The 24,367-nt window shown below is 43.2% G+C and overlaps 1 protein-coding gene across 1 annotated transcript; it reads left to right on the top strand.

Moving 5' to 3' along the window:
- The first annotated feature begins 1,828 nt into the window (after positions 1 to 1,828).
- fbxo21 (F-box protein 21) lies at positions 1,829 to 23,867 on the top strand. The gene is made up of 12 exons (XM_060907453.1): positions 1,829 to 2,061; positions 5,364 to 5,499; positions 7,581 to 7,690; positions 7,794 to 7,915; positions 10,837 to 10,983; positions 14,749 to 14,885; positions 14,991 to 15,127; positions 18,153 to 18,332; positions 18,499 to 18,631; positions 21,712 to 21,902; positions 22,183 to 22,340; positions 23,163 to 23,867. Exons 1-12 carry the CDS (start codon positions 1,838 to 1,840, stop codon positions 23,390 to 23,392), a joined length of 1,905 nt encoding a protein of 634 aa, XP_060763436.1. The 5' UTR covers positions 1,829 to 1,837; the 3' UTR covers positions 23,393 to 23,867.
- Positions 23,868 to 24,367: the final 500 nt, after the last annotated feature.

Below are 24,367 nucleotides of genomic sequence, written 5' to 3'. Positions count from 1 at the left end.
TTGGACTGTGGGGGAAACCGGAGCACCCGGAGGAAACCCATGCGGACACGGGGAGAACATGCAAACTCCACACAGAAAGGGCCTCACCGGTCACAAGGCTTGAACCCGGACTTTCTTGCTGTGAGGCGACAGCGCTAACCACTACACCACCGTGCTGCCCCGTTTATATATATATATATATATATATATATATATATATATAAATATGGGCAAGAGGCGGGGTACACTATGGACAAGCCGCCAGATCATCACAGGGCTGACATATAGAGACAAACAAACATTGACAGTCAATTTAGAACCACCAATTAGCTTAACCTGCATGTCTTTGGACTGTGGTGGAAACCGGAGCACCCGGAGGAAAACCAAGCAGACACGGGGAGAACATGCAAACTCCGCACAGAAAGGTCCTCGTATGCCACAGGGCTCAAACCCAGAACCTTCTTGCTGTGAAGGTATTTATTTATATTATAACAGTGTATTTATTTATATTATGACTGGGTTACCTGCCTGAACTGATAATCACATCATCACTTTTTCTTTGGCTAATCAGACAGAAGGTACACCACCACACTTGCCGGAGCAGACGGCACCTTGCTCAAGGGCACTTCAGCCAGTCCTGATGGTCCAGAGAATAAACCAGCATCCTTTTGGTCCCAAAGCTGCTTCTCTAATCGTTAGGCCATGGCCTCCCCTAACATACATACATACATATATTTGCTTGTTTTATCTGTAACCGCTTATCCTGTGCAGGGTCGCGGGGGGCAAGCTGGAGCCCATCCCAGCTGACCATGGGCGAGAGGCAGGGTACACCTTGGACAAGTCGCCAGCTCATCGCAGGGCTGACACACACAGCGATGCAAACAACCATTCACGCTCATGGTCAATTTAGAGCCACGAATTAACCTAACCTGCATATCTTTGGGCTGTGGGAGGAAACCCACGCGGACGCGGGAAGAACATGCAAACTCCACACAGAAAGGCCCTCGTTGGCCACTGGGTTCGAACCCAGAACCTTCTTGCTGTGAGGCGACAGTGCTAACCACTACACCACCGTTCCACCTCAATTAAAACATCCTGAATAGAATTCCATCCATCCATCATCTGTAACCGCTTATCTTGTTCTACAGGGTCGCAGGCAAGCTGGAGCCTATCCCAGCTGACTACGGGCGAAAGGCGGGGTACACCCTGGACAAGTCGCCAGGTCATCACAGGGCTAACACATAGACACAGACAACCATTCACACTCACATTCACACCTACGGTCAATTTAGAGTCACCAGTTAACCTAACCTGCATGTCTTTGGACTGTGGGGGAAACCGGAGCACCCGGAGGAAACCCACACGGACACGGGGAGAACATGCAAACTCCGCACAGAAAGGCCCTCGCCGGCCACGGGGCTCGAACCCGGACCTTCTTGCTGTGAGGCGACAGCGCTAACCACTACACCACGGAATAGAATTGATAACAGATAAACTTATTATTATTATTATATATTTTAGAGACTCAAAATAATATTTAATTTCAATTAAAAATAACTTCAGTGATGGAGTTTGTGATATTTTGGCCTTGCGGATATGAAATTTTCCTGTTATTCTGAAACATAAAACCGGAAATAATGTTTGTTTTTTCCTTCAAGATGAGGCAAATCCTATCTTCAGTATTGTTTATAATATAACACAAAATGAGCAATTCATAACATGTGAATCGTTTGTGGTCACATGATCATCCTATTCTGAGAGGCCCCGCCCCTTGCAGCAGAAAGTGGGCGTGTTTTAAAACGGTGCACCAGAGCAGGGCGGGGCCTCGCCAATGAGGTCATTGGAGTAAACAGAAAAGATGGCGACGCCTTGCAGTGGCGAGCGGCTGCTGGGAACGAATTCAGCCCCATCAGAGAGCTGCGGGAAGAAGCTGACGGATTTACCGACCGAGCTGCTGGAGTACATCCTGTGTTTCCCTGTGCTGAGCCACATCGACATTTCTAACGTGTCCTGCTGCTGCAAACGGCTTCAGGAAGTGTGTCACAGCCGAGGGAAGGTCTGGGGACATCAGTACAAACTCAGGTGACCTCAAATCTGTCTCTGTGTGTTCACTGCCTTCATTTTTAAATGCACAGGTTCTGTATGAAGTCTAAGCCTTCAGTGGTTAATTATCCAAGAAGAGGAATCATGAACATCACCAAATGTGCGTCCTAGAATTTACACACATGGTGCAGTTTGCAAAAAATCTCTGACTTTATGGTGAAAAACAGTGCAAACACACAGATGATCACTGTCATCACTGTATACAGTACCACCTGAGTAACCGGGCAGTACCAGAAAGATCTACAACCCCGATTCCAAAAAACAGTTAGGACACTGTGTAAATTGTCAATAAAAACACAGTGTGACAATTTGCAAATCACAAAAACCCTCTATCTATCTATCCATCCATCCGTTATCCTGTTCTACAGGGTCGCAGGCAAGCTGGAGCCTATCCCAGCTGACTACGGGCGAAAGGCGGGGTACACCCTGGACAAGTCGCCAGGTCATCACAGGGCTGACACATAGATACAGACAACCATTCACACTCACATTCACACCTACGGTCAATTTAGAGTCGCCAGTTAACCTAACCTGCATGTCTTTGGACTGTGGGGGAAACCGGAGCACCCGGAGGAAACCCACGGGGAGAACATGCAAACTCCATACAGAAAGGCCCTCGTCGGCTGCTGGGCTCGAACCCAGGACCTTCTTGCTGTGAGGCGACAGCGCTAACCACTACACCACCGTGCCGCCCGAAAACCCTATATTTCATTGAAAATACTGCAAAGACAACATATCAACTGTTGAAACTGAGTTTTTTTTTGTTTTTTTTTGTGCTCATTTTTTAAATTTGATATCAGCAAGACATTTCAAGACAATTTGCAAATCACAAAAACCCTCCATCCATTCATTATCCTGTTCTACAGGGTCATAGGCAAGCTGGATCCTATCCCAGCTGACTACGGGTGAAAGGTGGGGTACACCCTGGACAAGTCACCAGGTCATCACAGGGCTGACGCATAGACACAGACAACCATTCACACTCACATTCACACCTACGCTCAATTTAGAGTCACCAGTTAACCTAACCTGCATGTCTTTGGACTGTGGGGGAAACCGGAGCACCCGGAGGAAACCCATGCGGACACGGGGAGAACATGCAAACTTCACACAGAAAGGCCCTTGTTGGCTGCTGGGCTCGAACCCGGACCTTCTTGCTGTGAGGCGACAGCGCTAACCATTACACCACTGTGCCGCCCGAAAACCCTGTATTTCATTGAAAATACTGCAAAGACAACATATCAACTGTTGAAACTCAGTTCTTTTTTTTGCTTATTTTTAAAATTTGATATCAGCAAGACATTTCAAAAAAGTTGCGACAGTGCCACCGTGTTGCATCACTTATAACAACACTCTGTAAATCAATTGCTGTAGTTTTGAAAGAGGAATGTTGTGCCATTCTTGCCTGATACACAATTTCACTTCTTCAGGGTCTCCTTTGTCACGTTTTGTGCTTCATAACACACCAAATGTTTTAAACAGGAGACAGGTCTGGACTGCAGGCAGGCCAGTTTAGCACCCCGACTCTCTTACTACAGAGCCATGCAGTTTTAATATGTGCAGAAAGCAATTTGGTATTGTCTTGCTGAAAGAAGGAAGGCCTTCCCTGAAAAAGATTTTGTCTGGATGGCAGCATATTGCTCTGAAACGTGTTTATATCATTCAGCATTAATGATGCCTTCCCAGATGTTCCAGCTACCCATGTCATGTGCACTAATGCCGCCTCATACCATCACAGATGCTGGTTTTGGAACTGTGCACTGATGATAAGCTGGATGGTCCCTCTTCTCTTTAGCCTGGGGGACGTGGTGTCCATGATTTCTAAAGAATTTCTACTTTTGATTCGTCAGACCTCGGGACAGTTTTCCACTTCGCCTCAGTCCATCGTAAAAGAGCTCGGGCCCAGAGAAGGTGGAGGTGTTTCTGGATATTGTTTACATCTGGTTTTAAAGTGCCATTCCACCATTGGATGTATTCTTTGGCATAAAATACAATATATTTTATGACAACATGACTAGACAGAGAAATCTTTTAGCTTCAAAATGATATATCAAACATAATTTTTTGACAACGACAAGTATATTAATTTTGCGACCAAAGTCACCTACCCTTTTAATTTCCGCGCGGTAGTGAAACGTGATGTCATCGGCAGGTTCCCCTTCTTGTGTACCACGTGTCGGTCTATTTTTAGACCAGGAAACCCCCAAAGTGAGAGAGTCATTTCTCCTCGTATATGGGGGCCAAAAAAATTGCGAAAAATTGAGTTAATCTTTCAGTTAGCTAGATTTATTGGTATTAGCTAGATTTATTGGTATTATTTTTATCGCGTTCTATCCGCCATTGCTGATAATATGTGCCACGTCACACGTCACGTGGTACACAAGAAGGGGAACCTGCCGATGACATCACGCGCGGAAATTAAAAGGGTAGGTGACTTTGGTCGCAAAATTAATATACTTGTCAAAAAATTATGTTTGATATATCATTTTGAAGCTAAAAGATTTCTCTATCTAGTGATACAATTTATATACCGTATGTTGTCAAAATATATTGTATTTTATGCCAAAGAATACATCCAATGGTGGAATGGCACTTTAACTTGCATTTGTGGATGCAGTAATGAACTGTTTTCACAGATGATGGTTTTCTGAAGTGTTCCTGAGCCCATACAGTGATTTCCACTACAGACACGTGTCTGCTTTTAATGCAGTGTCTCCTGAGGGCCTGAAGATCACAGGCATCCAGTGTCAGTTTTCAGCCTTGTCTCTTGCATACAGAGATTTCTCCAGATTCTCTGAATCTTCTAATGGTATTATGGACCATAGATGATGTGAGCCCCAAATTGTTTGTAGTTTTACATTGAGGAACGTTATTCTTAAATTGTTGCACAGTTTGTCTTTCATAGAGCGGTGAACCCCTCCCGCCATCTTTACTTCTGAGAGACTCCGCCTCTCTGGGATGCTCTTTTTATACCCAATCATTTTACATCAAATTAAAAATGAACATATTTAAAAAAAAAAAAACCCACCTCAGTTTCATCATTTGATACGTTGTCTCTGTACTATTTTTAGTGAAATGTAGGGTTTCCAAGATTTGCAGATCTTAACGTTCTGTTTTTATTTATGTTTTACACAGCGTCCCAACTTTTTTGGAATTAGGGTTGTTAATGAGCAGTAACAGGGCTCTGTATTGTACTCGGAGGTGGGTAGAGTATGTAAAAACTGTACTCAAATAAAAGTATCATTACTTTGTAATAACGTTAACTCTGTGGTTGTTTGCAGGTGGCCTCGGCTACAGAAACTTTATCGGCAGAACGAGTCCTATGATTGGCAGAAGGAATTCAGGACCAGGCTCAGGGTCTGTCTCCAGATCCAGCGAACCGTCGTGTCCATTTCCAAGAGATTCTTTGCTGAAGTTGTAAGTCATTTTAAAAGCGTGTGTTACTGATGCTCGATAGATTTCAGGTTCGAATATGTTATGACCGTTCCAGATGTTTATTCATCTGGAATGGGTGGATAACGCAACACATTGAATATGTATACATGTCATATAAAGTATTTTGTGCAGTGATTCTGCTAAAATAGTATTCATAAAATGTCCGTGAAGTCATTCTATATATCTAATGTACAGTTGTGGTCAGAAGTTTACATACAGAGACATGAATGTCGTCTTGGATATGAAGGCCATGGCAATATTTGGGCTTTCAGTAATTCGGTGCACAATTTTCTTTAGGTTTTCTGAAATCAACACAGGGTCAAAACTATACATGCAGCACACCTAATATTTGGTTAAAATGTCTCTTTGCAAGATTCACCTTGACCAAACATTTTTGTTTACCATGAACAAGCTTCTGGCAGAATTCTGGTTGGATATTTCACGACTCTTCATGGTAGAATTGGTAGAGTTCAATTAAATTTGCTTTTTTTTTTTTTTTTTTTTCTTCCTTCTTGGCATGGACTCGACTTATAAGCACGGTCCATATATTTTCAGTAGGGTTGAAGTCAGGACTTGTTTTAAGCTTAATGTTCGCCTGCTTTATCCTCCACAACCAGCTCTGATGCGTGTTTGGGTTCATTGTCCTGTTGTAAGTCCCAAGTCGTGTTCAAGTTTCTGATAGTTTATGCTGAAGAATTCTGAGGTCGTCCTTCATTATTCCATCCACTTTGTGCAATGAACCAGTTCCACTGGCAGCAAAACAGCCCCAGAGCATGATGATCCTACCACCACCACCAGCTGGTACAGTGTCCCTCTGTACATGGTGGTCATTGTGGCCAAACAGCTCAATCGTTGTCTCATCTGACCATACAGCTTTCCTCCAGAAGGCTTTTTCTTTGTCTTCATGTTCAGCTTCAAACTTTACTTAAGATTGAAGGTGTCAATTTTGGAGCAGGAGGTTATTTCTTGGATAGCAGCCTCTTAGTCCATGGTGATCTGAACTGTAGACAGTGATCCATCAGCTTCCAGTTCATGGCAGGGCTGTGCCATGGTGGTTCCCAGGTTGTTCCTGACCATCCAAACCAATTTCCTTTCGGCTGAGGGTGACCGCTTGGGTTTTCTTGAAGCAGAGTGGCTTGGCAAAGTGACTACACCTCACAATAACTTGGATACAATTGTTTGAATTGATCTTGGAATTTCCAGTTGTTTAGAAATGGCTCCAAGATACATTCTGGAGTTGTGTATATCTGTGATCCTCTTTCTCAGATCTGCACTGAGCTCCTTGGACTTTCCCAATTTACTGTGTGTTGGACAATCCAATGAGTGCTGTAAACAAACCCTTTTTATGAAGCCACGGAAAAGCCACCAGCTGTAGTCAATCATGATCACTAACAGGAAGTTAAGAGGCCTCGGCCTTGGCAAGATAAGAGACATTTTGGAGGTTTCAGCACCTCTGAATTAATAATCAAAGTGAGCGTATGCAAATTTTTGACCCTGTGTTGATTTCAGAAAACCCAAATAAATTAAAACTTCTGCACCAAATTCATTCTGCTCCAGAAAACGAACAGTTCAGAGATATTACTGAAAGCCCAAATATTGCCATGACCTTCATATCCAAGATGACGTTCATGTCACGGTATGCAAACTTCTGATCACAACTGTATCTATAATCGCAGGGTTGTTTTTGTTATGTTCTAAGCTGCTGTGGTGAGAAACAAGATGAGCCAATCAAAATCATGCCTTTTTCCTGTTTCTGTTTGAAATATACTAGCTGGTTACACTCTGAGCTCAGGGATATCGAGGTTGAGTGATTGATTAGAGATCATAAGAGGGTTATTAACATTATTAGTAACTAAATGACTGACATATTGCTCTGTGAAATCCATCCACATCGCATGAACCTTTGACTGTACACATCCTCCAATGTATTTTTTTCTGGCTGGTTAAAAAAAAAAAAGATTTCAAGCAAAGAATGTTCAAAGAAGAGTTAATATACATGTAAAATACTCCAGATGTGAATTTTTTTTTTTTTTAAAGTCCTAGTTCTCTGATGTGTGTTTCAGCCTTGCGTTGGTCAGGTTTTGGGCGACAGCTTTACAGAAATCGAGTCTCTCGGTGCGCCTGAACACTTCTGTGAAGACGAGCTCCTGTCTATTCTCAACTCGGATAGAAGGTCCGAACAGAGTTATTCCTCAATCCTTGGCGCTTTTGCTTTTACTTTTATTTTCCTTCCAGAGTATTTACAAGTTCTCTACTTGTGTCCGTCTTTCCTTCAGGAAGAACTTGACGTTGAAGTACTATGCAAAGAAAATTCTCTACTTCCTTCGCCAACAGAACATCCTGAGGAGCCTGAAGGTCTTTCTGGAGCGGCCTCCAGAACAGCAGCCGGCCCTGGAAGGTCAGAAATGCATCACGGTGTTTTGATTTCAGCAATATAGCATCTGAGTGTCAAGTTAATGTAGGGGCGGGGCTTAAGCAGAGATGCCTACTAGTACGGATTGGCCGTATTTTGTACGGAAAAGTTACGTAAATACGATGTTACGGCAAACAGTGTTATTCTGTACGGAATTATTATAAAGTCTTAAAAAATTCCAGTGAGTTGTTTTTAAATGTCCAAGCGACTTTTTCAATCCATGCGCGATTCACGGCTATTTATTTATTTTTACGACAACCACACATGCTGTGCGTGACATGCGCAGATTCCGCACATTTGTTCGCGCTATTTTCGATACGGTAGAATGGCCGTGCATTACACCCAGTCAAAAGGGCAATGGATACGCGCACTGCAAACTGTGTAGAACTGACATTAACATCACTCATGGTGGTCGCGATGACTGCACGCGGCATGTCAACTACAAAAAAAAACATATGGAGTATGCTGAAACGGCGAGTCAGGCGGAAAGTAAATCTGGGGGTATCCAGCAGTTTTTTACGAAATCTGTGGATGAAAAGACACGGAACGTGACCCGTGCTGAAGCGGTGATGGTTGACCTGTGCTTGGAGTTGAACTTGCCAATTAGTGCCATGAAATGTGAGTTAAACTTATTCAGTTTCTTTTTACATGTCTGATTTTTATTCACTGAAATATTAAACACTGGCTGTACTTCTTTAATTCAAAGTCTTTTCAGTGTTGCAGGTGCAAATGTACATGTAGTCTGATCAAAAACAGAATTTTATGATTAGTGTTGTTGGGATTGTGGCAAAAAATTGATCATTCCACTGTTTTAAATACAATTATAAATGTCATTTTATTCAATGTCTCTTCTGAAGCATTATGCTGAAGTATTTATATATTGGGACATTAAGATAACAATGTCAGACTCTCTTTGGCATGAAATAAGAAATTGTTTTTAAATGTTATTAGAATCCGTTAACAGGTAGAACATTTTGCCAGGCAATATAATATAATACTTTTGAGGAGTTACAGTCAATACCAATGATTGGTCGTCAACCGTAATGTCTGCAAACAGGGAACACTATTGTATTTATAAAAATGTGATATATTGTATGCTCGAGAAATTTGTCGAGTGGAAATTCAATTGAGATGGCTGCTCGTGTTTTGTTTATTCAATTCACACAAAACAATTCTTTTTAATAATTTAAATGTTAAACATATTGGTATATACACCTCTTTATAATGGAAATGCGCATAAATTAATGTTACTGAAAGTCATTCCAAAATACTGAAAAAGGTTTTCAAGAATACTGAAATTCAAAATTTGGGGTAGGCATCTCTGAGATTGGGTTGCTGTTGTCATGTTTTAAAAAAAAAAAAGTTAGGAGACATGGTATGTTACGAAAGCCGAGAGAGGCCCTTCATATAATCTTTTTTTTTAATTCACCTTGTTATCCTGAGATAACGACATAATTAATTCAGGATCTTGAGAAAACAACACAACTAATTCGAGATCTCGAGAAAACAAAACAATTATTTCATGATCTCGAGAAAACAGCTGAGATTTCTAGCAGAGCTGCGCCCCCTGTAGGTCAGACAACGAAGACTTAGAAATTGGCGGACATGTAACAGAGCAGAAATGGCTTTTTACGATGCCTTGAGAGAGAGGCGGGCCAGTCTTCTGCGGAGGTGCCGCGGACTAATTTTGAAATTATCCCTTATTAAAAGACTTAATGCAATCTCTCCCTGTGTCAACCCCTGATCAAAATATTGCCTTATTAGGTGATCGATTATTCCAGACATTCTAATGACCAAAGTTGCGTCGATACAGAATGAGAAATAGCCCCAAAGTCAGCATATCACAAGTCTCTTGGTGTACCTGAATGAACCATTTCTCAGCTGTTTACTCGAGATCATGAAATAATTTAGTTTTCTCGAGATCACGGAATAACGGTTTTGTTTTCTCGAGATCTCGAATTAGTTGTGTTGTTTTCTCAAGATCCTGAATTAATTATGTCGTTATCTCGGGATAACAAGGTGAATTAAAAAAAAAAAAAAAGGATTATATGAAGGGCCTCTCTCGGCTTCCGTAGTATGTTATTGTTCAGAAGTTGTTCTCGTTTAAGAAAACGTCCACGAACCTGCGCTCATTAATGACACATTAAAGGAACAGTCCACCGTACTTCCATAATGAAATATGCTCTTATCTGAATTGAGACGAGCTGCTCCGTACCTCTCTGAGCTTTGCGCGACCTCCCAGTCAGTCAGACGCAGTCAGACGCGCTGTCACTCCTGTTAGCAATGTAGCTAGGCTCAGCATGGCCAATGGTATTTTTTGGGGCTGTAGTTAGATGCGACCAAACTCTTCCGCGTTTTTCCTGTTTACATAGGTTTATATGACCAGTGATATGAAACAAGTTCAGTTACACAAATTGAAACGTAGCGATTTTCTATGCTATGGAAAGTCCGCACTATAATGACAGGCGTACTAACACCTTCTGCGCGCTTCGGCAGCGCATTCATATCTGAACTCCGTATCAATGCGCTGCTAAAGCGCGCAGAAGGTGTTAGTACGCCTGTCATTATAGTGCGGACTTTCCATAGCATAGAAAATCGCTACGTTTCAATTTGTGTAACTGAACTTGTTTCATATCACTGGTCATATAAACCTATGTAAACAGGAAAAACGCGGAAGAGTTTGGTCGCATCTAACTACAGCCCCAAAAAATACCATTGGCCATGCTGAGCCTAGCTACATTGCTAACAGGAGTGACAGCGCGTCTGACTGCGTCTGACTGACTGGGAGGTCGCGCAAAGCTCGGAGAGGTACGGAGCAGCTCGTCTCAATTCAGATAAGAGCATATTTCATTATGGAAGTACGGTGGACTGTTCCTTTAAATCCCACATGATGCTTGTTTGTGAAGGTGCTGTATTAGTGGATCAGTATTGTAATCCCCTGGCTGATGTCACCCTGGAGAGTATTTCTGCTCAGCTGGACGACATCACAGAGAAAGTGAAGAAATATCTACGAGTGAAAAACGCTTCTCATCCCAGCCTGAGATCAGCTCAAGGTAAGCCGGTATTCGGTTTTAGGGACGCAGCAGTACCAGTTCTGGTCTGATCCCATGCTCTTTTTCTGATACACATTAAAAAAATATCATGTGATACGATATTAAACTCCAAAACCAGGTGGTGATATTCGTTGTAAGCCTCGTTCAAGTTGTCACAATCTTGAACAGACGACCTGAAATGACGAAATATAAAAATAAGAGGGGGAACGTTTTGAGGAGCGTTTTCCTCGATGCAGGTGAAAGTTCTTAAATGTAAAACCTAACGCAAAAGCGAGGAAAAAAAAAAAAACACTTGAAGAGGCAACGCTTGAAGTGAAAATCGGTCTTAAAGGGGAACTGAAGTCATTTTTAAACTTGCTTTATTTCTTAGGTGGTGTTTACATTAGACCGTATCCGTCTCGTTTTCATCGCGGATGCACTGTCCGTTCACATTAAAACGCTGGGAAACGACTCCACAGGCGGAACAACTTGAATCCGCCAGGGCCCACGTATTCAACCCAGTTCGTATCTGATCCAGTGCTGTGTAAACATTGAGGAACGAGGAAACGCAGTGCTGAGCTCTAGCTGACGTCGTCATTGGACAACGTCACTGTGACATCCACCTTCCTGATTCGCTGGCGTTGGGATCACACACACAGCGGGTCAGTCCCGAATCACTGCTCGTGCGCTTCACTCGCATGCTCTGTGAGCTGCGTAGGGCCGGAGTGTGCACCCTCCAGAGGGCACTCGCTGTTCAGGGCGGAGTGATTTGGAGCGCAGGAGGAAGCGCTGAGCCGCACTGAGGTTTATTTACACATTTCAACTTGTTTACCTCCTTCAGGCGCTTAAACTCAGTGAGAACATGAACATCACAGCCAGGTGTGTTTATCTGCTGGAGAAGGTGTTCGCTCGCCATCCTTCCACTTGCAAGTGGTGAGTGACTTGCGCATGCCCGATATGCACTGGGATCATGTGACGTGCCGTCTGATTAGTCATGTGATTAGCATATCCGTGTATTGGCATTGCTGTGTGCACACGAATCGTTTTAAAAAGTTAATCTGATGATCCGCTGATACGGTCTAATATAAACACCACCTTAATTAACATATTATTCAGTTACGTTTTCGGTTTTAGTAACCTTATATCGTGACTCGTATTGGCAACTAATTGCAATTTAAATATTATACTTATCGGCCTATTTGGTTTTTAGCCGTGTTGAATTTAGTTCGTTTGGTCCACGGCAGGCGTCGCTTATCCGCGCGATCTTCATGAGACTTGTGCGTGACTTCGAAACGTCAAGAGTCAGCCAGGTGTCGGTGCCACCATTTTGAAAACTGCTTTCCAAACGAAGTATTGCACAAAAACGAGTTTAAATGACGATTACTGCCGACTTTTTTCAAACTTTCCTGATCGCTATCAAAACAAACAAAACTTCCGGCTTGATTACGTCAGCATTTGAAAGAGGGCACGCGCGTCTTTTGACGACGTCGGCAGATGTCGGTCACTTTGATTTCCGCTGTACGTTTTACTTCCGTCCTACGATGTCTCGCACAGGTCTCAGCGAATCTCGTTTACGGCCATTGCTTTGACATATGGACTGATGTATTGCAGAGTGTATTTCAAACACTCATAACTTGCTATAGCAGCGACAAAATAGCGATCAAAAATGCGTTCCGATATTTAATAAAATGAGAAATAGAATTTTGATAATAAAAAACACCTTTCCTTTAGTTCTCCTTTAACCTGTATGCTGTTTTGGGGAATCATGCTCTATCGCTGCGTCACTGAGAACGAAGGATTTCCATGCAGTGAAGACGATGAGACTTGGAGCTTTACAGAAACACATTTCTGAAGTGAAACAAAGCTCACTCTTCATCCAAGCTAACTAACTTTAAAATCAACATGTCGCATTATAAAGAATGAGCCTAGAAGTCCAAGTGTGTGAATGCACACGTGAGATTTTTATGGATGCTATTTAAACATAAATACTAGGGATTTAGGGACGATGGATTTCTGCATTATCAGCAATCTGACGCATTAAAGATTATGAAGAAATGACTGTGATACGATACGATTCACCCCATTGCTATGCAGTGCAATCGACACGATTTGATTCAACGTGATACGATATGATGCGATGCAAAAGAATCTAATTTGATGGAGTTTGGTAGCTGTTCTTCCTCCATGAGTCTCCATGTGACTCGAGGAAGGGCTTGTGTTTTGAAATCCCACTGGTGCTATGACGAGAGCCACATGGACTTTTTTTTTTTGTCATTCTGAAATCCCGTTGGTGCCTTGGCAAGAGAACCACATGGATTTTTTTTTTTTAATTGTGAAATCCTGTTGGTGTCCTGGCAAATGAACCAGAGGGATGTTTTATTTTGGAATCCAACTGGTGCTATCTATGGCAAGCAAGCCATGGGGACTTTTATTTTGGAATCCAGTTGGCGCCATAGCAAGAGAGACCCGTACTTTTTTATTCTGAAATCACATTGATGCCATGGAAAGAGAGCCACAAAGACGTTTATTCTGAAATCACATTGATGTTATGGCAAGAGAGTCACGGGGACGTTTATTTTGGAATCCCATTGGTGCTATGGCAAGAGAATCATGTGGAATTTTTTTTTTTTTTTTTTTAATCATCAAATTTTGAAATCCTGTGAGTGCGACACCGAGAGCCACAGGGATGTTTATTTTGAAATCTAAATAAATATATAAAGCTAATGATAAAATTCTCATCTCATTATCTCTAGCCGCTTTATCCTGTTCTGCAGGGTCGCAGGCAAGCTGGAGCCTATCCCAGCTGACTACGGGCGAAAGGCGGGGTACACCCTGGACAAGTCGCCAGGTCATCACAGGGCTGACACATAGACACAGACAACCATTCACACTCACATTCACACCTACGCTCAATTTAGAGTCACCAGTTAACCTAACCTGCATGTCTTTGGACTGTGGGGGAAACCGGAGCACCCAGAGGAAACCCACGCGGACACGGGGAGAACATGCAAACTCCGCACAGAAAGGCCCTCGTCGGCCACGGGGCTCGAACCCGGACCTTCTTGCTGTGAGGCGACAGCGCTAACCACTACACCACCGTGCCGCCCTACGCAAAATTTATTGGTCACATTTCAAAATAATAAAGGCATCAGGCCTCATAATAATAATAATAATAATAATAATAATAAAATTGGATTTTACAGAAGCAAAGATGTTAGAAATGATGCTTTCGGATTTAATCCCAAAATTATATCAGGTGCACACCAGATTTTTTTTTTCCTTCTTTAAATCAGGACAGTCACATCATGAACTTTTTTTTTTTTTTTTTAAATCAATATGAATCTTCGTTGAACCAACCGTCCTCACTGAACAGAGCGAAATAAAACGTTCCAGGACGTTCTGATTGATTTAATATTGAGTCGGTTCCTCATTTTGGTATTGATTAATGCTTGAAAAGTCCGCGTGGGTTTCCTCCGGGTGCTCCGGTTTCCCCCACAGTCCAAAGACATGCAGGTTAGGTTAACTGGTGACTCTAAATTGAGCGTAGGTGTGAATGTGAGTGTGAATGGTTGTCTGTGTCTATGTGTCAGCCCTGTGATGACCTGGCGACTTGTCCAGGGTGTACCCCGCCTTTCGCCCGTAGTCAGCTGGGATAGGCTCCAGCTCGCCTGCGACCCTGTAGAACAGGATAAAGCGGCTAGAGATGAGAAGCTAATGCCTGAAAAACCATGTTCTCGATGTATCTGTAACATGTGTAACTGTATCAAGCTTCCTTTGTGTTTCTAGGCGAGTGTGTAATAGTGGAAGACTTTGAGCTCCAGCGCCAGCTCCTCTGTGCCCTCAACGCTGTTCTGTACGACCAGCTGCAGTTTAAAGGCAATGAAAGCGACTACTACAACCCCATGAACTCCTACATACACCAGGTACGTCGTTCCACTCGCTCTTACACAGCTACTTGGAGTTTTACACTCTTTCCCCGTGCTGTACTCCGATCCCTGATCCCTGTCCTCATCCCATCTTCCGGTCAGGTGCTTCTGCAGAAGACAGGAATTCCCATCAGTCTCTCTGTGCTCTATATGACACTCGCCAGGAAGCTGGGGGTCCGACTGGAGCCCGTCAACTTCCCCAATCACTTCCTGCTCCGCTGGTGCCAGCGCCGGACGAGGTACACGCTCTCAGCACGAGATCGCATTCCTCACTGAGGACGCTTGTAGTTTCTCTTGGAACCGTGAACAGACTTTTTTTTGGTTTGTTTGTTTGTTTGTTTGTTTGTTTAATTCCGGTGAGAAACTGTTTACAGGTTCCGTTATGGAAATGAACTCCTGCACTGTTCTTATTTGGGCGCTATGGATAGTATCTCACTGGGCTGCGACTAGTTGGAGACTCAACAATTGCGATAAATTATGCGAATTAGCGACAATTTTCACTTGGAATCACACTGAATTGATATTTGTATATTTTATCGCAATTGTGTCTCCAACTAGTCGCAGGCTGTCGCAGCCCAGTGAGATACACTCGCACTTCCTGTCTCGCGGAAACTGACTTGAGAAGGGTTCGCGACGGCTTTGCGACACCAGTGACGTATTTGGGGCTATTTTTTGAACATGTTCAAAATTTCAGCGATGAAAGAGCGACACTTTGCGACTCATGCGAGGAAATCGAGAAGCCCCGCGAATGTTTCAAGACGCTTTTGAAACACTCTTGCGAATGACGTTCGCAATTTGTCGCAGCCCAGTGAGATACTGGCTTAAAGGCTCGAGTTTTGGTCTGTTTTTTTTTTCTGACACTGAAGATTTCTTCCAACACTGTTTAAATAAACAACATCTCACAGAAAACTTCACCATATTAGTCATTTAATTTTTTTTTTTTTTCTTCGCTAAATAAGACCACGATTTTAATCCGTTTATTAATACACGTACTTTATACAGACCATACATCCTCCAAGTCTTTGTATCAGTTGTTCCTAGTTTGCATTAAAGATTAACAAAACCCCAAAAGTAAACTCCTCTATACTGACCGATATCCATACAAAACATCTCCGAGTGTTCACTTGTTCGTACAGCGTCCCTGGGCGCTGACGTCTTACTCTCTCCGAGGCTCAGATATCGTACTCTGAGTACAAATTACATGATAGAATCCGAGATTGTGACGTCACTTACACGACTTACCGAGGCTGAGATCTAGTGGATACATCGCTTCTAAATTGTCGTGAACAACCCTGAAGATGCCGAGCGTCAAGCGTTCAGGTGGATTTTTCCTTGTATTTTTATGTCCTGTTTTTATTCACTGAGAAAAGCGATCTTTTTTTAGATGGCAAGAATCGATTGTGAACTAGTATCTGTGTCCATGCTCCGTATGCGTTCTCTAGCCGAGTAAGACTTAAACTTCGTAAAAGTGAAGCCTGTTGATTTTGCGTATTTTGTTGTTGGTAAAAATCACATGGTGACAGAAAACTTCAGGTTAGATTTTTAGAATTAGACGCCTTTATTTGTCACAAAAACATGACAACACAGTGATGTTCTTTCTCTGTATTCAACCCATCTGAAGCAGTGGAGAGAGAGTGAGTGAGCGTAGTGGCGCCTGGGGATTTTTTTTTCTTTTAACCCTTTGGTGACTGACCCCTTGAAAATGGTTCCTCCAGGAACGATGACGTTTCAGTTGTCAAGACAACGGAAAAACTAAAATACAAGAGCATTTTGTTTTGTGCACAAGAACATTGTGACGTATCTTTGTTTTTGTATTTTAGTTTTTCCGTTGTCTTGACAACTGAAGTCATCGTTCCTGGAGGAACCATTTTCAAGGGGTCAGTCACCAAAGGGTTAAAGAATTAAAAGCCTTTGTCACAAAAACGACAGCACAGTGAAGTTCTTTCTCTGTATTCAACCCATCTGAAGCAGTGGCGAGAGAGAGAGCGAGCGTGTGAGCGTAGTGGCGCCTGGGGATTTTTTTTTTCTTTTTTTTCTTTTAAAGAATTAGAAGCCTTTATTTGTCACAAAAACATGACCACACGGTGATCTTTCTCTGTATTCAACCCATCTGAAGCAGTGAAAAGAGAGCGAGCGTAGTGGCGCCTGGGGATTTTATTTTTTTTATTTTAAGAATTGGAAGCATTTATTTGTCACAAAAACATTGCAACACAGTTCTTTCTCTGTATTTAACCCATCTGAAGCAGTGGAGAGAGAGAGAGAGAGCGTAGTGGCGCCTGGGGATTTAAAAAAAATTTTTTTTAAAGAATTAGAAGCCTTTATTTGTCACAAAAACATGATGGCACAGTGAAGTTTCTTTTCTGTATTCAACCCATCTGAAGCAGTGGAGAGAGAGAGAGAGAGAGAGAGTGAGTGAGCGTAGTGGCGCCTGGGGATTTTTTTTCTTTTTTTTCTTTTAAAGAATTAGAAGCCTTTATTTGTCACAAAAACATGATGGCACAGTGAAGTTTCTTTTCTGTATTCAACCCATCTGAAGCAGTGGAGAGAGAGAGAGAGAGTGAGCGTAGTGGCGCCTGGGGATTTTTTTTTTCTTTCTTTTAAAGAATTAGAAGCCTTTATTTGTCACAAAAACATGACCACACAGTGATCTTTCTCTGTATTCAACCCATCTGAAGCAGTGAAAAGAGAGGGAGCGTAGTGGCGCCTGGGGATTTTATTTTTTTTTATTTTAAGAATTGGAAGCATTTATTTGTCACAAAAACATTGCAACACAGTTCTTTCTCTGTATTTAACCCATCTGAAGCAGTGAACACACAGAGAGAGAGAGAGAGAGAGAGAGCATGTGCAGTGGCGCCTCGGGATTGTTTTAGAATTAGAAGCCTTTATTTGATGGCTCTGTGTAACGAAGGAAAATGGTGTACTAGTGATCCGTTAACGTCACGGCCGGATATCCAGTTTCAGCGCACATTTTTGCATCCAGGTAAGCTCATTTTTAACTATTATAACAAATTGTTGTTAAAAATAAAACTTTATAATTTAAACGTGCGGAGGCCACATCAGGGCACTTGCCGTGATCGGAAATCAGTGTTTTATTTTTGGGTTTTGTTTGACTTTAAGTCAAATCACAGGTTTACTGTATATTACAGACAAATGAATCCTTACATTCTTTACATTATTCACCACGCTCTGATTTTCAGGTTGTTGTTGAGTTTTTTTTTTTTTTTTTGCCAATCGTCCCTCTTTGCTGTTATTTGTCCCCTGCAGCAGTGGCGATATCTACGACTACGTTTACATCGACGCGTTTGGGAAAGGCAAGCAGCTGACGGCGAAAGAGTGCGAGTACCTGATCCGACAGCAGGTGACGGCGGATTACTACAGCTCTATCAGCACCACCGAGCTGCTGCTGCGCATGGTGGGTAACCTGCTCAACATCGGCAAGAGGGGGTGAGTACGGCTCGGCAGCACCACCACGTGATCTCCACATCGTCATCGGTCATATTTTCTTCCCTTAATATTTTTGTTTTAATAATTCTAGTCTCTGATTGGAAGCACATTTACCACCTTTTTTTTTTGTTGTTGTTGGTATTGCATTATTTTTCTCTCTGTACAGAGAAGGCAGTGAGAAGTCGTACCAGCTGCTGAGGGATTCTCTGGATCTCTACCTCACCATCGATCCTGATAACGTGCAGTATCTCCTGCTGCAGGCACGACTCTACTTCCATCTGGGCATCTGGCCTGAGAAGGTCAGCACTTTATTCACAGCTTCAAGGCTCAATAAACACCAGAGCAGGAAATACAATGCTGTATTTGGAATAGACGTTCAATTCATTCATAAAATTCAGCACTGGCTTACAACTTAAACTATCCAAATTTTACTCTATTTATTCTGCTTCAGTTGGTCATACAGAAAACGTCACTCTTAAAGCTGTAAATTCAGTAAGCAGCTGAGATAAACACCAGGTATGTAACGATATGTCGTGCAATGATGAATCGCAATCCAAATTTATGACAATTCAGTTTATAACAGGGCGGCACGGTGGTGTAGTGGTTAGCACTGTCGCCTCACAGCAAGAAGGTCCGGGTTCGAGCCCTGTGGCCGGCGAGGGCCTTTCTATGCGGAGTGTGCATGTTCTCCCCGTGTCCGCGTGGGTTTCCTCCGGGTGCTCCGGTTTTCCCCACAGTCCAAAGACATGCAGGTTAGGTTAACTGGTGACTCTAAATTGAGCGTAGGTGTGAATGTGAGTGTGAATGGTTGTCTGTGTCTATGTGTCAGCCCTGTGATGACCTGGCGACTTGTCCAGGGTGTACCCCGCCTCTCGCCCGTAGTCAGCTGGGATAGGCTCCAGCTTGCCTGCGACCCTGTAGAAGGATAAAGCGGCTAGAGATAATGAGATGAGATGATTATTATCAGCTGGGCGGCACGGTGGTGTAGTGGTTAGCGCTGTCGCCTCACAGCAAGAAGGTCCGGGTTCGAGCCCCGTGGCCGGCGAGGGCCTTTCTGTGCGGAGTTTGCATGTTCTCCCCGTGTCCGCGTGGGTTTCCTCCGGGTGCTCCGGTTTCCCCCACAGTCCAAAGACATGCAGGTTAGGTTAATATGGGACGGCCTTGGGCTGAGGTGCCCTTGAGCGAGGCACCGAACTCCCAACTGCTCCCCGGGCGCTGTTAGCATGGCTGCTCACTGCTCTGGGTATGTGTGTGTGCTCATTGCTCACGTGTGTGTTCACTGCTTCAGATGGGTTAAATGCAGAGAGGAAATTTCACAAGTGTGTGATGAATAAAGTCTTTCTTTCTTTTTTTCTCAGGCTGTGTAATCTTTTTAGTTTTTTTCCGAGCTGTAATTGCACTGTTTAGACAGCAGAGGGCACAATAACACACAATAGCAGGAATACACATGACTTCACAGCTGTAATGCTACCAGAAAAACAAAAAGCCCAGCCCTGTGTCCTAAATCGCACACTCGTTCACTACTCCCTATATAGGGAATTACTATATAGAGGACTATATAGTGAGTGAGCTCGTTGGTAAAATGAAAAAACGCTTTCGGACAGGACTCTGTCGCGCTGGTATTTACGTCATTACTGTCGCACGATTAAAACGTGCCAGATCAGTCGGCTGGTGGGTTTTCAAAATGATAAACACATGCATGTATTTTTGTGATAAATCCATATTATACTGAGCGCATTTCCAACATTAATCAATACAGAGTACCTGCAGCTTTCAGTTCTTTTAAATCACGGCCGAATACTTTCTTTCTTCTTTGCCGCTGCCTTTTATTAAATCAAATTTGAGACTTTTTTTAATTTGATTTCTTTCAGCGCGACCGCAGTGCATGATGGGATATATTGCTTTGGTTAGTGACCATCGGTTGTACGCTACTTTCCGTGATGCATTGTGGGATACTTTGAGTGCACTATACTATATAAGGTGTAAATAATCCTCACTAAGGTTTCGGACAGCACTACAAAATGGCGTCCTCACTATATAGTGCTCTGTATAGTGAGTAGGGAGCGATTTCGGACACGGCAGATCTAAAGTACGAAAGAGCTGGTGTGCGATCGACTGACTATACAAATAAATTTAACAAGAAATCAGAGCGGCGGCACGGTGGTGTAGTGGTTAGCGCTGTCGCCTCACAGCAAGAAGGTCCGGGTTCGAGCCCCGTGGCCGGCGAGGGCCGTTCTGTGCGGAGTTTGCATGTTCTCCCCGTGTCCGCGTGGGTTTCCTCCGGGTGCTCCGGTTTCCCCCACAGTCCAAAGACATGCAGGTTAGGTTAACTGGTGACTCTAAATTGAGCGTAGGTGTGAATGTGAGTGTGAATGGTTGTCTGTGTCTATGTGTCAGCCCTGTGATGACCTGGCGACTTGTCCAGGGTGTACCCCGCCTTTCGCCCGTAGTCAGCTGGGATAGGCTCCAGCTTGCCTGCGACCCTGTAGAACAGGATAAAGCGGCTACAGATAGAGAAGAAATCAGAGCGTGCTTTTTTTTTTTTTTTTTTTTTTTTTTTTTTTAAACAGACTGCTGAAAGATAAACACGAGAAACAAATAAAGGAATTACAAATGCTCGTAAAAGTTTACGAAGAAAAGGCCTATTTTAGTTGCTAGGTTATATTTTACTCCAACCTTTACAAATGCGAGTAAATAATTATTGTTGGTTATTCAGAAAATGAAAAGTTGATGTTTTTAACAAAAGGAATATTCATGTTCGTAAAGAATGGGCGGAATATGTTGCTTTTTTGGTAATATTTTTTTTTTTTTTTTTTTTTTCAAAAATATCGTGGGAAAATCAAATCGTGACTTGCATGAATTTTTACGTTTACGTGTTTTGGTGAATAGAGCAGTTTTTTTTTTTTTTTTTTTGGTTTTTATTGCCCTCTGCTGGCTCGGAAATGAATTGCAGTTGTAATAAAACCAGATTTCTCAGTTATACCAAACTGAATCCACTGCGTATGTTTATGTAATGAGAGAAGAAGAAACTCGAGAGGTTTAGAAACACCATTACAATGTTGCATATTGCCCCTTTAAAATGTCAAGCAACTTGCGTTAATTAAAAAAAAAAAGGTAAAAATTCAGGATAAGTGACCTGCTGGTGAATTTTTATTTATTGTTTATAATGTCAGTAGGTAGACTGGTGACACTAAATTTCCCCCTAGGAGTGTGAGTGTGTGTGTGTGTGTGTGTGTGTTGTGGTATCCCATCTATGTTACTTCACACCCAGTGTATTAACATCCGTTGATATTTTCTAAACGCCGTCTAATAAAGCACCAGAATCTGGCAGGGCCTTTTTGCCATTTTTTCCTTCTCTCCGTATCTCCGCCTGCATCAGGTGCTGGACATCCTGCAGCACATCCAGGCGTTGGATCCGTCTCAGCACGGCGCTGTGGGTTACCTGGTGCAGCACACGCTGGAACACATCCAGCACAAGAGACACGCCGTCGAGGCCGAGGTGAAGAGACGCAGCGCTCCTGAACACAGCCAAGTGCAGTACTCCGTCGGCCTCATCATGAAACACAAGAGGTGTGTGTTTACGTCTCGTGGACAGAAACACCTGTGTGAGAAAAGCCGTGGCAGTTTGTCTGATTTGAATATCTCTCTGGAAGTTTTGCTAGGCAAAGAAGCGCTCCGAGGTGCTGCCAACGAGCTGCTCACTCCTCCCTCGAGGATGAGGCTGTGTGTTGAACAACAGGAAATAGTTGGACTGATGAAAAAGAATTGAGTAGTCTGTGTGAGACAGGGTTTTCCTCTGGAGGATGGTTTGAGAGTTTGTTTGTTTTCCCCCATGTCCTGTTCCGTGCAGGTCGGGTTATAACTGCGTTGTTTACGGATGGGATCCGAAATGCTCCATGAGTCCGGAGTGGATCGCCACAATGCGAGTGCATCAGCTGAGCCACGGTGCCAATCAGCCATTTTATAACGTCCTGGTGCAGGACGGCACGTGCAGATACGCCGCTCAGGGTGAGTGGAACCGTGGGCTCTGTGCCGAGAACACGTGCCACTCCGACTAAAGTTCCTGACTATCTCTCGCTCCGTCTTTGTGTATGTGTGTGTCTCTCTGCATCTTACTGTCTGTATGTCTGTCTCTCTCGTGTCTGTGTCTCCCCTCTCCCTCTGTCTTTCTCTCTCCTTTGTGTGTGTGTTTTTCTCTCTCTCTTTGTGTCTCACCATCTCTCTCTCTCTCTGTGTCTCTGTGTGTGTCTCACACTTTGTGTCTCTCTCTCCTTTCTCTGTGTGTCGGTCTCTCGGTGTGTGTGTGTTTTTTCTCTTTCTTTGTGTCTCACCATCTCTCTCTCTCTCTCTCTCTCCGTGTGTGTGTGTCTCACACTTTGTGTCTCTCTCTCCTTTCTCTTTGTGTCGGTCTCTGTTTTTTTTTTTTCTCTCTTTGTGTCTCACCATCTCTCTCTCTCTCTCTGTGTCTCTTTGTGTGTGTCTCTCTCTCTCCTTTCTCTTTGTGTCGGTCTCTCTGTGTCTCACCATCTCTCTCTCTCTCTCTCTCTCTCTCTCTCTCTCTGTGTCTCTTTGTGTGTGTCTCTCTCTCCTTTCTCTTTGTGTCGGTGTGTGTGTGTTTTTTCTCTTTGTGTCTCACCATCTCTCTCTCTCTCTCTCTGTGTGTGTCTCACACTTTGTGTCTCTGTCCTTTCTCTTTGTGTCGGTCTCTGTGTTTTTTTTTTTCTCTCTTTCTTTGTGTTTCACCATCTCTCTCTCTCTCTCTCTGTGTCTCTTTGTGTGTCTCTCACACTTTGTGTCTCTGTGTGTGTGTGTGTGTGTGTGTGTGTGTAGAGAATCTGGAGCCACACTCTGCTCCGTTGGAAATCAGTCACCCGGAGGTTGGCCGCTATTTCAGCGATTTCTCCGACACACACTACACCGCCAACGAAGAGCTGCAGAGCCACTACCCAGAGGACACGGCGGAGACTCAGAGAGCCGTACAGGAGCTCTACAGCTCACACGGCGCCGACTCAGGACACGCCGCAGGGTCCAACACTCACCACGACACCACGGCACCTTAAACACCACCTGCTCCTGTCTCCACACTTTCATCACTACCCCCCCCCCCCCCCCCACACACACCACCACCACCACCACACACACTCGGAGTCGAGCTCAGAAATCTCACCACGTCGTGGAGACGATCCTGATTTCTGTCAGAACTCAGGCTGGGTTACACACTCGTCCCCAGGATACGAACTAATCCCAGGTCAGCACTTCTGATCCACAGGGTTTTTTTTTTTAATCTAAACCCTGATCCTGGATCAGTCCTGTAGAATCATTCATTCTTCTGTCTCTTCATCGACATTGAGCTCGTTTCCCATCAACCTCCTGATGCTCATGCACTGATGAATCAAACTTGACCCCTTAATTTTTTTCTAATATATTTACAATTAAATTAATAGTAAACAAGAGCTTGTGAAAGCTGTCGTGTAAAAGATGTGAAATGGCTGTAGAGAACTGATCACTGATCAATAAAAAAAAAAAAAGCTCAAACTTTGGTGTCACAATATTTTTGTTTCTAGAATTAAATTAAATTCTATTTGTCACCTTTTTTACATGCATTTATTTTTGTTACAATTGAGTCCAAACCTTTACACACTTTAACACGACACATTCTGCCTGTGTAAAGAGGAAAGCAAAGTTTCTGAGGATATTTTCAAGTATCAGAGTTTACTTTTTATCCATTTATTGTTGGTCAGTGGTGTGGAATTTATAGCTCTCACTAATGTTCCAGCAGCTAAAGCAACCTCGCTTTTGTCCTTTCACTCAAAGTTTATAACTGACACACACACACACACACACACACAAAAACCACAGCTTGACTAGTCACTGAGAAAGCACAAATGAATCCCTCCAGAAGTCCTCCCCGAGTCACAAAACAGAAAATTACAGCCTGATTGTGGCGCAGCGCTGAGACTGGAGACTCTTTCCAAAAGCAAAAATGTTAATCATTTCCTCGCAGAAAAATGCACCATAAACATTTACAATCAATC

The sequence above is a fragment of the Neoarius graeffei genome, chromosome 24, assembly GCF_027579695.1.
Source record: "Neoarius graeffei isolate fNeoGra1 chromosome 24, fNeoGra1.pri, whole genome shotgun sequence".
Taxonomy (NCBI): Eukaryota; Metazoa; Chordata; class Actinopteri; order Siluriformes; family Ariidae; genus Neoarius; species Neoarius graeffei.
Note: the sequence above shows the minus strand (reverse complement) of the source record. Positions and strands in the feature narration are given on the sequence as shown.

What these genes read in the sequence shown, in the direction of transcription:
- fbxo21 (XM_060907453.1), top strand. Translation starts at nt 1,838, where the DNA reads ATGGCGACGCCTTGCAGTGGCGAGCGGCTGCTGGGAACGAATTCAGCC. An exon ending in TGGTGCCAGCGCCGGACGAG is followed by an intron (nt 15,128 to 18,152) that starts GTACACGCTCTC and finishes TGTCCCCTGCAG; the next exon opens with CAGTGGCGATATCTACGACT. An exon ending in CTCATCATGAAACACAAGAG is followed by an intron (nt 21,903 to 22,182) that starts GTGTGTGTTTAC and finishes TGTTCCGTGCAG; the next exon opens with GTCGGGTTATAACTGCGTTG.